The following is a 13,775-nucleotide window of genomic DNA, read 5'->3' as shown; positions in this document are numbered from 1 at the left end:
GGAGTTATGGGAATGAGGGTTTAAGGAATGAGAGTTATGGGAATGAGGGTTTAAGGAATGAGAGTTATGGGAATGGGGGTTTGGGGAATGGGAGTTATGGGAATGAGGGTTTAAGGAATGGGAGTTATGGGAATGGGGGTTTGGGGAATGGGAGTTATGGAAATGGGGGTTTGGGGAATGGGAGTTATGGAAATGAGGGTTTAAGGAATGAGAGTTATGGGAATGGGAGTTATGGGAATGAGGGTTTAAGGAATGGGAGTTATGGGAATGGGGGTTTGGGGAATGGGAGTTATGGAAATGGGGGTTTGGGGAATGGGAGTTATGGAAATGAGGGTTTAAGGAATGAGAGTTATGGGAATGGGGGTTTGGGGAATGGGAGTTTGGGGAATGGGAGTTATGGAAATGGGGGTTTGGGGAATGGGAGTTATGGAAATGGGGGTTTGGGGAATGGGAGTTATGGAAATGGGGGTTTGGGGAATGGGAGTTATGGGAATGGGGGTTTGGGGAATGGGAGTTATGGAAATGGGGTTTGGGGAATGGGAGTTATGGGAATGGGGTTTGGGGAATGGGAGTTATGGAATGGGGTTTGGGAATGGGAGTTATGGAATGGGGTTTGGGGAATGGGAGTTATGGAAATGGGGTTTGGGGAATGGGAGTTATGGGAATGGGGGTTTGGGGAATGGGAGTTATGGAAATGGGGGTTTGGGGAATGGGAGTTAGGGGAATGGGAGTTATGGAAATGGGGGTTTGGGGAATGGGAGTTATGGAAATGGGGGTTTGGGGAATGGGAGTTATGGGAATGGGGGTTTGGGGAATGGGAGTTATGGAAGTGGGGGTTTGGGGAATGGGAGTTATGGGAATGGGGGTTTGGGGAATGGGAGTTATGGGAATGGGGGTTTGGGGAATGGGAGTTATGGAATGGGGTTTGGGGAATGGGAGTTATGGAATGGGGTTTAGGAATGGGAGTTATGGAATGGGGTTTGGGGAATGGGAGTTATGGAATGGGGGTTTGGGGAATGGGAGTTATGGAATGGGGTTTGGGGAATGGGAGTTATGGGAATGGGGTTTGGGGAATGGGAGTTATGGAATGGGGTTTGGGGAATGGGAGTTATGGGAATGGGGGTTTAGGCAATGGGAGTTATGGGAATGGGGGTTTAGCCAATGAGAGTTATGGGAATGGGGGTTTAGGCAATGGGAGTTATGGGAATGGGGGTTTAGGGAATGGGAGTTATGGGAATGGGGTTTAGGGAATGGGAGTTATGGAATGGGGTTTAGGGAATGGGAGTTATGGAATGGGGTTTAGGCAATGGGAGTTATGGGAATGGGGTTTTAGGCAATGAGAGTTATGGGAATGGGGGTTTGGGGAATGGGAGTTATGGGAATGGGGGTTTGGGGAATGGGAGTTATGGGAATGGGGGTTTGGGGAATGGGAGTTATGGGAATGAGGGTTTGGGGAATGGGAGTTATGGGAATGAGGGTTTAAGGAATGAGAGTTATGGGAATGGGGGTTTAGGCAATGAGAGTTATGGAAATGGGGGTTTGTGGAATGGGAGTTATGGGAATGGGGGTTTAGGCAATGAGAGTTATGGGAATGGGGGTTTAGGCAATGGGAGTTATGGGAATGGGGGTTTAGGCAATGGGAGTTATGGGAATGGGGGTTTAGGCAATGGGAGTTATGGGAATGGGGGTTTAGGGAATGGGAGTTATGGGAATGGGGGTTTGGGTAATGGGAGTTATGGGAATGGGGTTTAGGTAATGGGAGTTATGGGAATGGGGGTTTGGGGAATGGGAGTTATGGGAATGGGGGTTTAGGTAATGGGAGTTATGGGAATGGGGGTTTAGGTAATGGGAGTTATGGGAATGGGAGTTATGGGAATGGGGGTTAAGGTAATGGGAGTTATGGGAATGGGGGTTTGGGGAATGGGAGTTTGGGGAATGGGAGTTATGGGAATGGGGGTTTGGGGAATGGGAGTTATGGAAATGGGGGTTTGGGGAATGGGAGTTATGGGAATGGGGGTTTGGGGAATGGGAGTTATGGAAATGGGGGTTTGGGGAATGGGAGTTATGGGAATGGGGGTTTGGGGAATGGGAGTTATGGAAATGGGGGTTTGGGGAATGGGAGTTATGGGAATGGGGGAATGGGAGTTATGGGAATGAGGGTTTAAGGAATGAGAGTTATGGGAATGGGGGTTTAGGCAATGAGAGTTATGGAAATGGGGGTTTGGGGAATGGGAGTTATGGGAATGGGGGTTTAGGCAATGAGAGTTATGGGAATGGGGGTTTAGGCAATGGGAGTTATGGGAATGGGGGTTTAGGGAATGGGAGTTAACAGAGTTATGGGAATGGGGGTTTGGGTAATGGGAGTTATGGGAAAGGGGGTTTGGGTAATGGGAGTTATGGAAATGGGGGTTTGGGGAATGGGAGTTATGGGAATGGGTGTTTGGGGAATGGGAGTTATGGAAATGGGGTTGGGGGAATGGGAGTTATGGGAATGGGGGTTTGGGGAATGGGAGTTATGGAAATGGGGGTTTGGGGAATGGGAGTTATGGGAATGGGGGTTTGGGGAATGGGAGTTATGGAAATGGGGTTTGGGGAAGGGGAGTTAGGGGAAGGGGGGTTGGGGGAAGGGGAGTTATGGAAATGGGGGTTTGGGGAATGGGAGTTATGGGAATGGGGGTTTGGGGAATGGGAGTTATGGAAATGGGGGTTTGGGGAATGGGAGTTATGGAAATGGGGGTTTGGGGAATGGGAGTTATGGAAATAGGGGAGTGGGGAATGGGAGTTATGGAATGGGGTTTGGGGAATGGGAGTTATGGAAATGGGGGTTTGGGGAATGGGAGTTATGGGGGTTTGGGGAATGGGAGTTTGGGGAATGGGAGTTATGGGGGTTTGGGGAATGGGAGTTATGGGGGTTTGGGGAATGGGAGTTATGGAAATGGGGGTTTGGGGAATGGGAGTTATGGGAATGGGGTTTGGGGAATGGGAGTTATGGAAATGGGGGTTTGGGGAATGGGAGTTATGGAAATGGGGTTTGGGGAATGGGAGTTATGGGGGTTTGGGGAATGGGAGTTATGGAAATGGGGGTTTGGGGAATGGGAGTTATGGAAATGGGGGTTTGGGGAATGGGAGTTATGGGAATGGGGTTGGCAATGGGAGTTATGGGAATGGGGTTTGGAATGGGAGTTATGGGAATGGGGGTTTAGGCAATGGGAGTTATGGGAATGGGGGTTTAGGGAATGGGAGTTAACAGTTATGGGAATGGGGGTTTGGGTAATGGGAGTTATGGGAAAGGGGGTTTGGGTAATGGGATTTATGGGAATGGGAGTTTAGGTAATGGGAGTTATGGGAATGGGGGTTTGGGGAATGGGAGTTATGGGAATGGGGTTTAGGTAATGGGAGTTATGGGAATGGGGGTTTGGGGAATGGGAGTTATGGGAATGGGGGTTTAGGTAATGGGAGTTATGGGAATGGGGGTTTAGGTAATGGGAGTTATGGGAATGGGGGTTTGGGGAATGGGAGTTATGGGAATGGGGGTTTAGGTAATGGGAGTTATGGGAATGGGGGTTTAGGTAATGGGAGTTATGGGAAATGGGAGTTATGGGAATGGGAGTTATGGGAATGGGGGTTTAGGTAATGGGAGTTATGGGAATGGGGGTTTAGGTAATGGGAGTTATGGGAATGGGAGTTATGGGAATGGGGGTTTAGGTAATGGGAGTTATGGGAATGGGGGTTTAGTGCAACATCGCTGCTCCTATTGCTTTAAGATGATCTCATTTCATCGTTCGTAGCCTACTTATTTATGATTAATGTCGATGTTTCTGCAGAACCCCCCGACGGGGTGTGAATGTTGGAGTTCTGAGCTTTAGTTTAATATCCGTACGACTCTGCACAATAAGACATGAATCATGACTGAGACATTCAGAGGGACTCTCACCGGGGGCCGGGTCGCCTGCTGGGGGCCGGGCGGTTCTGTTCGGGTCCGCTGAAACCAACAAAGAAGAAGAAGTGTGTTCATCACCTGACGTCACGTCATCCTGAGGATGAACAACTACAAACAAACAAACATCAGCCGCGGTTTGACACGCTGATGCTTTGAGTCAGACGGCGTCCTGCTCTCCGTCTTTGGGAGGTTGTGATAGTTTATTTAGATTCTGTAGTCTTGAGCTTTAAATTAATACATATAGAACTAGAACGGGCACTCGGTAGAGCGCATACCTTCGCATATCACAAGATTGGGCATTGAATTATGAACATTTTGGCATTAGTTTCATGCCAATTGGATAAAAATTGACCGTGCTATGAAAAAGAAGATTTTGACCTTTTCATGACCTTGACCTTGACCTTTGACCCGATCGATCCCAACGTCTAATCAAATGGTCCCCGGATAATAACCAATCATCCCACCAAATTTCATGCGATTCGGTTTCAAACTTTTTTTGTTACGCGAAAAACACGCATACAAATAAATAAATAAATACACGGCGATCAAAACATTACCTTCCGTATTTTCAATGCGAAGGTAAAGATATCATAAAAGGAAATATTAGGGAGAATATTATTATATGAATGTATTATGAAGCATAGGGGGACTGTTTACTCTATGCAAATGTAAATGGCGAGAATTAATGTATGTTCATGAGAGTGAAGTTAGTTAATATTTCAGATTGTCGAAGCCGGTTGAACCCCCCCCCCCCCCCCCCCCGCCCCGGTGTGAACCACAAATACAAGCTTACCTATACACCTGAGGCTGATGTGGAGCGGGGACCAATGGGGAGAGCCGTTGCCGTCCTGCTTGCATTTGATGAAATTGGAAGTTCCCGCCTTCCTCAGGTTGGGTTCTTTGCAGGTGTAGCGGAACGTGTCGTTCACCTGGAAGCAGCTCCTGGCGGGCGGCTGGGTGTCATTCCTGACGGGAACCTCTGGACACGGACACATCCTTCTGTCTGGAGGGAAAGACACCAAGCCAAAATTATGATATCGACAAGAGAAAACATAAATAGTTCACTTTATATATCTATTTTTATTATTATTATTAGTTTGTTTTAGTTTCTGCAGAACTACAAGAAAGTAAGTAATTAATTTTTTAAGGCGATTCTGCGTCATTGGGTTTATTAAACTTTAATATCATAATATTTGTTATAGTACATGTATCCCTAGATACATAAATAGTTCACTTTATATAAATATGTTATTATTATTATTAGTTAGTTTCAGCCTCTGCAGAACTGCAAAAAAGTAATTAATAAATGTTTTAAGGCGATTCTGCGACATTGGGTTTATTAACCTTTAACATCATAATATTGTTTATAATACGTGTATCCTTCGATACATAAATAGTTCACTTTATATATATTTTTATTATTAGTTAGTTTCAGTCTCTGCAGAACTGCAAAAAAGTAATTAATTAATTTTTTAAGGCGATTCTGCGACATTGGGTTTATTAACATTTAACATCATAATATTTTGTATAGTATGTTTATCCCTAGATACATAAATAGTTCACTTTATATATACATTTATTATTATTATTAGTTAGTTTCAGCCTCTGCAGAACTACAAAAAAAGTAATTAATTAATTTGTAAGGCGATGCTGCGTCATTGGGTTTATTAACCTTTCACATCATAATCTGTTTTATATCTCTAGATTACTCAGTAACACATTAACAAAAGACAAAAGAGTCTCTCTCTTCAAACTCCGTTCACCAGGATTCAAAAGGATCCACAAGTGATGAAGAAGAAACAAGAAGAAAGAACAACTTGTTTAAATTGTTTAGCATTTCTAGTTAAAAAAAAACTGAATCTGAAAAAACTGAAAATGAAGCATCTTGATTATTCAATGTTAAAAGAGACCTTGTAATAACCCCCTTGACCCCTGACCCCTGACCAGTCTCCCAGGTACACAATTGGGCTTCTCCTCCATTTCTTCACGCGCATCGGTCCAATTCATTTTTCACAATGACTCGTTGTTGTGCTCGTGCATGTGTGTGTCTGAGTACGCGCATCCTGCCAGTCCGTTTAGTAAGTTAAACATAATAATGGCAACAACGCAACGACGATGACAAACACATCCTGTTGAGTTCAGAACATTATCCACTATGTGAAGTGTGATTGTTGTTGTTGTTGTTGTTGTCACTCACCTCCGGAGCAGCGCGCGGCCCCGAGCAGGCAGATCAGGATGGCGCAGACGGGGCGTCGAGCAGGAGGGGGACCCAGGTCCATCTGACACTCTAGACATGTTCACCACGTCCACCATGGCCGGGGAGAGACCATCCTCGACTTCTGCAACTCTCTTTCGCTTTGGCGGCCACGCCCCTTCGCCACTGACGAATGTGACGCGTCGGCGAAGAGGTGCGTCACGTGGTCCCGGCAACGCACACCTCCGCCCACACGGGCCCACGTTGTTCTAACTCCACTCGAGCAAACACGTCAACCATCAGACACGTTGTGTTGTAACGACGGCGCAGAGCTGCCATTAATATGAGTGTTTTTTATGGCGCGAAAGAGGACATTCTGTTGGAATACGGTGGTTGCGATGAAGTCCTCCGGCCGCTAGGGGGCGCACGAGTGTCGTCGACCGGCTGGAATCTCGCGCGGTCTCGCGCTTCGTTTGTGTTGTTGTGGCGTCGACTTCCGGCTCCTCCAGCGAGGCGATAGATCCAAAGCAAATGCGCCTCGAAAACTTCTTTTATTCGACATACGCTGACCTTTTTAGTGAATGTTTAAGTATTTCTAACACCGGTAGGTTGAAAACAAGCTTATTAATTCATTCGGTAGTTATTTGTTTACACGTAACGCCAGACAGTAAAGTAGCTATATTAGCACTAGCTAGCGTTAGCTAAATCGATTTTTAACCAGTTTTTTCTAGGCTGCTTGAGTTTAACAGAGTGTGCTTAACATGATCTAAATATAACAAGTGATGAGTTTTACACATTTGGACTTGTCGTCGTGTTGAACCGTTTGATGAATAAAACATCTGGATACATCTCTGTTCAGTTCGGCTGCTTTTAAGCTCTCGCCTCATTTACGATCCACGTATCGCAGAACGACGGTACGTCCCCTTTAAGACGAACACCTGACGTCGAATCGCACGCAATGTGTCCGCAGGAAACGAGAGGCAGTGAAGGGCATCGATGTCGCTGTACGATGACCTCGGGGTGGGCGCCAGCGACACCAAGACCGAAGGCTGGTCCAAGAACTTCAAGCTGCTCCAGTCGCAGCTGAAGGTGAAGAAGGCGGCTCTGACCCAGGCCAAGGTGGGTGACGTCACACGCCACGCACGTGCAGTGCATGCATGTGTGAGACAAGGATAAACAAGTCTGCCATAGAGCAAAGTGCACATACAGTAGAGATTATAAATGACGTATAATAACATGTAACCATGTATTATTAGATAATCCAAGTGTCCAGACTGCCCACTGTCAATGTGTACATGTTCAATGTGTTTTTGTGTGTGTGTAGACCCAGCGGATGAAGCAGAGCTCGGTCTTGGCTCCGGTTATTGATCTAAAGAGAGGAGATCGCTCCACCGATGAGAGGCAGGTCATAGACACGCCTCCTCATGCTGCTGCTGGACTCAAGGTCCGTCTGCTCCACTGGGGATCAGTTTGATGAAATCTTCTGGGTCTATAAAATGTTTGGAATGAAGCTCCCTTGATTTTTTATTTGCTTTGCTTCTCTTAATGTTCATAAGATGTAACGCAGCACTCTGCGGTGTCGCGATGCACTTGCATGAACAGTCTTGCCATATCTGCCTAAAATGAATGTTAATATCCTCAATTAAAACGTATGCATCTGTAGATCTCTGTCTCACGTTGCGGACCGTGTGCGCTTCAGGAAGCCGTGCCGAGTGCGTTCTCCGCCGGCGACGTGCTGGTCCCGCTGGCGGACGAGTACGACCCGATGTTCCCCAACGACTACGAGAAAGTGGTGAAGCGACACAGAGAGGAGCGCCAGCACCAGAGGGAGCAGGAGCGGCAGAAGGAGATCGAGGAGAGAGAAAAGTAACGTCCCGATCGCTTCCTCGAATCGCTCGCCGTCTTTCCCCTCGTGACATTGAAGCGTCTGTCGTCGTGTGGTTGTCGTAGCAACACGGGACCAAACCGTCGGCCTTTAGTTGTTCGGTTGAACGCATCTTGAACGTGGTGACTTTCAGGAAGAGGAAAGAAAGGCCGGATGGCGGCGCGCCGAGTGGCTTCTCTCGTTTCCCCGCAGCCGAGGGCGAGTCGGACGAGGAGGAGGACACCGAGGCGGAGCGGCGGAAACGGAGTGAGTGTTTTACCCCACTTGGCTCACACGAATAAGTATTCCCAGTCTGGACGGTTTAGGGTTTTCACAGCTGACGGGCAACTTTGCCGAGATGATTTTGTCATCATTTGTCATCATCTGACTTAAAACCAAAGTGTCTGCGTTTGAGTTTTTTTTCCACTTTTAGGGAAATCAGCCTGTTGCAGAAGTTCCCCCTCACACACGGCCTTCTCCTTCCTCACAGGTTCTCTGTGTGGGCGTAACATGCCGTTCTTAGGTTACAGGTGGAGAATAAATATATATCAACTATATTTTTTAGCGTTGATGAATAACAAAGCATCGTGGTGCGATGTCTGAAGAGATGCATTGAATTCAGTCGCTGAGTATCAGTCACCATGTTTTCAAACCCGAACTCCTTCACCTCTCTGACGTGATGGATCTTCTCTCTCTCTGCCAGTGATGGGCGGAGCAGCCATCGCCCCTCCTTCTTCACTCGTGGATAAGGACGGTACGTCTTCCCATTCACCTCGCGGTGGTTTTAAACGAGTTTGCTTGGTTGGTAACGAAATGGAGGCTTGTGTCGCCACGCTTTTGGTCCCTAGAATGTTATGCAACACCTAAGAGTTAAACACAGCTTGTGTGTGGAACAGGTGAACACTGTTGTGTTTGATTAGTGGCTGTTTGTCTCCAGCAGAGGGCAGCACCGTCTCCATCGTCACGACAATGTGACTGTCTGTAAAATCAACAACAACAAAAAGAATACGTGCAAAGAATAACAGTGAATGTGTTTATAGAACAATAAGAGGCAGCCGTGTCGTTTCAGGCTCATCGTACTCCTACGAGGACGACGTCCGCCCCGCCAGAGCCTCGAAGGCCGCCATCCCCCCCCCGATGTACGAGGACTCGGAGCGCCCCCGCTCACCGCCCGCTCCCACCAGCTCCTTCCTGTCCAACATGGGGTGAGTGGGAAGCGCACACACACACACACACACACACTCACTCACTCACAACTGGCGAGCAATTTATGTTTTTGAGTCATAACACGACTTCATTACAATCCAAATAAAATGTAGAGAATTGTGAAAAACAGCTTTAATATCACCACAAATCCCCCCCCCCCCACAGAGGTACGGTGGCCCATAAGATCATGCAGAAGTACGGCTTCAAAGAAGGCCAGGGCCTGGGGAAGCACGAGCAGGGCCTCAGCACGGCGCTGTCTGTGGAGAAGACCAGCAAGAGAGGCGGGAAGATCATCATCGGCGACGCCGCGGAGAAACGTACGTACCACCTGTGTGTGTGTGTGTGTGTGTGTGTGTTTATTGCTGCGCATTCTGCTCATGATCAAGGCGAAACATTGCTCACCTAATTGTGTGTGTGTGTGTGTGTGACTGAGCAGCAGGGTCCAGCCAGACAGCTCCTGCTCCAGAGACGACAGTCGGAGGTTTTTCAGGTTGGTCTTCACTCCCATATTCTCTCTCTCTCTCTCTCTCTTTTTTTTTTTCCCATGACAGTGTATCGTCCTGCAAATCTTTTATTTCAGAAGTGTTGGTGTGTGTGTGTGTGTGTGTTTGCATGTTTTTTACCCACGTATGTGTTTATTTACTGTCATGTTCATCAAATTTAAACAGCAATGCCTGTATGTTATAAGTTAAGTACAGTGATTTTGCCTATAATTTGCATTGTTCTCTGATTATTTCACTAACCTCGAGACAATAGTAACATACGGCTTAATCCACGGCGCTTATTCACTCCTACAGATAATCTAACGGCTACTATTTTCTGTATTTGCTCGGAGTACACAAAGAAGATGTACCGCTATTTAGTACATCTCAGAGGCGTTGGTTGGTCAGAGAGAGAGAGAGAGAGAGAGAGAGAGAGAGAGAGAGAGAGAGAGAGAGAGAGAGAGAGAGAGAGAGAGAGAGAGAGAGAGAGAGAGAGAGAGAGAGAGAGAGAGAGAGAGAGAGAGAGAGAGAGAGAGAGAGAGAGAGAGAGAGAGAGAGAGAGAGAGAGAGAGAGAGAGAGAGAGAGAGAGAGAGAGAGAGAGAGAGAGAGAGAGACCCCCCCTCTGCTACTGAGGCAGTTTTCTAGGAATGCTAATGGAAGCACGTATCAACCAATACAAGCCAGACGTGGCTCAGCAAGCGGAAAACAGTCGTTTCCTTGAACAAAAGATTTTTAATGGAGCTCACTACCATAAAACGTTTGTGTATATATATTTATATATATTGTAGTGTATGTATATTGTAGTGTATGTATATTGTTAGCCACCTCGTTGCTCAGTTCACCAACAGAGATCACGCCCCCTCGTCTCTTTTGAACCCGCAGACTCTTCCAAGAAGTCGGACGCCAACCCGCTCACAGAGATCCTCAAGAACCCGACCAAGGTGGTCCTTCTGAGGGTGAGTGAGTGTGTGAGAGTGGGTGTGTGTGTGTTTGTGTTAGTCTTTGTGTGTGTTATTGTGTATTTGTGTGTATATGTGTGTGTGTGTATATATGTGTTTGTGTGTGTTAGTCTGTGTGTGTTAGTGTGTGTGTGTGTGTGCATTGGAGGAGGTGCTGAGGAGCATGAAGACCTCCTGGTCCTCACGTTGCTCCGTTTCTCAGAACATGGTGGGCCGTGGCGAGGTGGACGAGGACCTGGAGGGGGAGACCAAGGAGGAGTGCGAGAAATACGGCAAAGTGGTGAAATGTGTGATATTCGAGGTGAGGCGAGCGGCGGGGGTCCGGGGCGGCGGGGGTCCGGGGCGACGGCGCTCACGCTTCTCTCATTCCTCAGATCGCGGTCGTGCCGGATGAGGACGCCGTCAGGATATTCCTGGAGTTCGAGAGGGTGGAGTCCGCCATCAAAGGTCAGTGTGTTTCTCATCTCGCCTGAGCCCTCTGCTGATTGGTCCACTCGCTCTTCATCATCGCCGGGGGGGCGGTCCACCTTTGTGTTACCGCATCATCCGCTGCTCCAGTAACGTGGCTGAACCAGTGCCCCGTTCTAAATGGGTCGACCCAGATCAGAACCAAGGCGGGACTCCCTGCTGTGTTGCATCACACGTGGCCCAGCAACCCCCGCGTCACCGGCAGAACCGCGCCTACATCACGGCTCAGAGGGCCTCGGCGTGTCAATGTTCCATCCTCATTTCCACAGATGAGGATGGAACATTGCTGTTCCTCGATAGCGAGGTCAGAGGTCACGGCCCCACGGTGGGAGACGATCATTGTGTCGTCCTGCTGAAGAACCAAATCCACCAAAACTGTTAAAAGCAACCCTGGAATCATTTATATATATATATATATATATATATATTTATATACACATACATCCAAACAAATATCATATATATATATAATATATGTGTATGTATATATATATATAGATATGTATATACAGTGGGTACGGAAAGTATTCAGACCCTTTTAAATGTTCACTCTTTGTTTCATTGCAGCCATTTGCTAAAATCAAAAAAGTTAATTTGATTTCGCATTAATGTCACTCAGCACCACATCATGACAGAAAAAAGCCATTTTTCGCTTTTATCATTTTGTAAATGAAAATAAATTGTATAAATCTCTCTCTCTCTCTCTCTCTCTCTCTCCCCCTCCAGCCGTGGTGGACCTGAATGGGCGGTATTTCGGCGGGCGAATCGTCAAAGCTTGCTTCTACAATCTAGACAAGTTTTGGGTTTTGGACCTCGGGGAGCAGATGTGACGTCTCCCGTCATTTCTTCTCTTGTACATAAAGACTTGTTTTTGTTATTATTTCCTGAACAGCAGCAAAGTGTCTGTACGCAGCGGTGAGTCCATCGTGGAGATTATTGTTTTGGTTTTTTTTGTCCTGGGATGAAAAATAAAAGGTATAAACTACGTCTGGTTTGCCGGTTTCTTTATTTACGTGTCATTATTCCTCTTAAATGTCCAATTTGGTTGAGTTTATCGTTCGTTTCAGCGTTGCCGTGGTGACCGAGCAACAGTTTTAAATGTGAACAACTTGATTCTGGGACAAACGCCGCGTAGCAAACACGAAATGAAACTCAGAATGTGCGCTTCCTGTCACGGAGCAGCTCTCAAGGAGCCTGGCTTCCTTCTCTAAATGTCGTCTGACATAACGCCGGTTGCACAATGTTGGGACGTCTCAGGGGCCCCGCGGCCTTAATTTAGCCCTGATGGGGACCGGCACGCTGAACGCAGCCCCAGCCTCATTCAGGATTATGTAAGCGCACCAGAGGGCCGGGGTGGTGCGGCAGGAGGCATCCCAGCGGAGCAGGTTCCTTTTAGGCCTCTTCCAACGATCTGCTCATTCATACTGCGGGGGTCAAAGGTCGAGGGACTATGGATGAAAGACAGACCGGCCTTTATATAAAAGTTTTCACTAATATTTTCCCAGAAAGTATCTTATCTTTCTCCCGCCACTTCAAAACGACAAGCTGAAACTAGATACTTTTACTTTGAAAAGCTGGGAATTACAAAATAAAATGCAGCCAGGTTACAATAAAGTACAAGTGAAACAATTTGACACGACCACTGGCTTTCAGGGTCAGTGGCGGGTGTGTGTGTGTGTCTCTATGTCTCGCTCTGTGTGTGTGTGTGTGTCTCTGTGTGTGTGCGCGCGTGCGTGTGTGTGTATTCTCGTGTGTGTGATCATAGGAACCAGGCGTGTAAGCGATGCTCGCAGCGTGTCCTGGAGTGCGGGGCGATGTGATTGGCTGTCAGCGGCATGGCCCACATACCGGTACACACTGTGACTTGAGACGAGGTCAAGAGGGTCACGGTGCGTTTGGCTTCCATTGGCCGACGGTAACCGGGTGGTCGTCGAGGCGTTGGGGTTGACACCGGATATGTGGGCGGAGTCTAAGAACACATGGGCTGTGTCTACTACCGCGCACTTAACGAAGTACAACGCTGATAATTGCTGTCTCAAATGGAACACTTAACCGTTCACCACTTGGCGGAAGTGACGGACGCAAATCTGTTCACGGCACCCGCGAAATTAAGCCGGGAGTGACGTATGCAAATCTGCTTGCGATACCCTAACCCTTAAAGTGACCAAATGAATGCACTTCTTGCCCTCTTGTTGCCCCTTGTTTACCTTTCTCCACCCCATGTGGAAACTGCGATACCTCCACCATCGCGGCAGGAGCCTCCGCCTTCTGGCTGAAGTCGAGATGGTATATGTAAATTTAATTGTGTGATTTTGCCTTACCTTCACAGCATAGCTTCATGTAGTAGTTGTAATTAAATTCTCCTCGCTAGGTATGCTAAATTCTCAATTATCTGTCAGAAGTAGCCTTCTTCTTTGCAATCCACATACACACCATATGGAAATAAAACATGACAACTCTGTACATGTTTGTCCCTAGATTCCAATTAGTTTTAAGAATTATCCACTGAAATGATAGTCATCATCTGCTTGAATTCACACAGTAATAGGCCTACTTTGACTGACTGTACTTTTATACACATCTCTGTTGTCGTGAAGTTCACCCTGATACAGGAATCAATTAGCAATTGAACACACAGGCATATTAATTTGTTGTTACAAA

General features: G+C 47.1%; 2 protein-coding genes across 6 annotated transcripts in view; one reads left to right on the top strand and one right to left on the bottom strand.

The window, feature by feature from the left end:
* The window catches only part of LOC130200288 (interleukin-15 receptor subunit alpha-like), a 10,969-nt gene extending 4,658 nt beyond the window's left edge, over positions 1 to 6,311 (bottom strand). For 3 of the 5 annotated variants that reach the window (XR_008832973.1, XM_056424438.1, XM_056424439.1), the window contains exons 1-3: positions 6,138 to 6,306; positions 4,734 to 4,943; positions 3,935 to 3,982 (exon numbers count right to left, since the gene is read on the bottom strand). Coding sequence is in view for 4 of the 5 variants with exons in the window: in XM_056424438.1 (XP_056280413.1) it covers positions 3,935 to 3,982; positions 4,734 to 4,943; positions 6,138 to 6,219 (340 nt within the window). In the remaining variant the exon portion in view is untranslated. Of the gene's footprint in view, positions 1 to 3,934; positions 3,983 to 4,733; positions 4,944 to 6,137 lie in introns of all 5 variants that reach the window. The other 2 variants (XM_056424441.1, XM_056424440.1) reach the window with 2 other exon arrangements.
* Positions 6,312 to 6,583: 272 nt separating this feature from the next.
* Positions 6,584 to 12,099, top strand: rbm17 (RNA binding motif protein 17). Its single transcript, XM_056424436.1, has 13 exons — positions 6,584 to 6,738; positions 7,105 to 7,253; positions 7,459 to 7,578; positions 7,834 to 8,000; positions 8,153 to 8,265; positions 8,702 to 8,752; positions 9,068 to 9,203; positions 9,370 to 9,521; positions 9,641 to 9,694; positions 10,570 to 10,643; positions 10,849 to 10,947; positions 11,021 to 11,093; positions 11,841 to 12,099. Exons 2-13 carry the CDS (start codon positions 7,131 to 7,133, stop codon positions 11,942 to 11,944), a joined length of 1,266 nt encoding a protein of 421 aa, XP_056280411.1. The 5' UTR covers positions 6,584 to 6,738; positions 7,105 to 7,130; the 3' UTR covers positions 11,945 to 12,099.
* The last annotated feature ends 1,676 nt before the right edge of the window (positions 12,100 to 13,775 follow it).

Source organism: Pseudoliparis swirei, chromosome 10, assembly GCF_029220125.1.
Source record: "Pseudoliparis swirei isolate HS2019 ecotype Mariana Trench chromosome 10, NWPU_hadal_v1, whole genome shotgun sequence".
In the NCBI taxonomy this organism is placed as follows: Eukaryota; Metazoa; Chordata; class Actinopteri; order Perciformes; family Liparidae; genus Pseudoliparis; species Pseudoliparis swirei.
Note: the sequence above shows the minus strand (reverse complement) of the source record. Positions and strands in the feature narration are given on the sequence as shown.

What these genes read in the sequence shown, in the direction of transcription:
- rbm17 (XM_056424436.1), top strand. Translation starts at nt 7,131, where the DNA reads ATGTCGCTGTACGATGACCTCGGGGTGGGCGCCAGCGACACCAAGACC. An exon ending in CGGCTCTGACCCAGGCCAAG is followed by an intron (nt 7,254 to 7,458) that starts GTGGGTGACGTC and finishes GTGTGTGTGTAG; the next exon opens with ACCCAGCGGATGAAGCAGAG. An exon ending in ATGCTGCTGCTGGACTCAAG is followed by an intron (nt 7,579 to 7,833) that starts GTCCGTCTGCTC and finishes TGTGCGCTTCAG; the next exon opens with GAAGCCGTGCCGAGTGCGTT.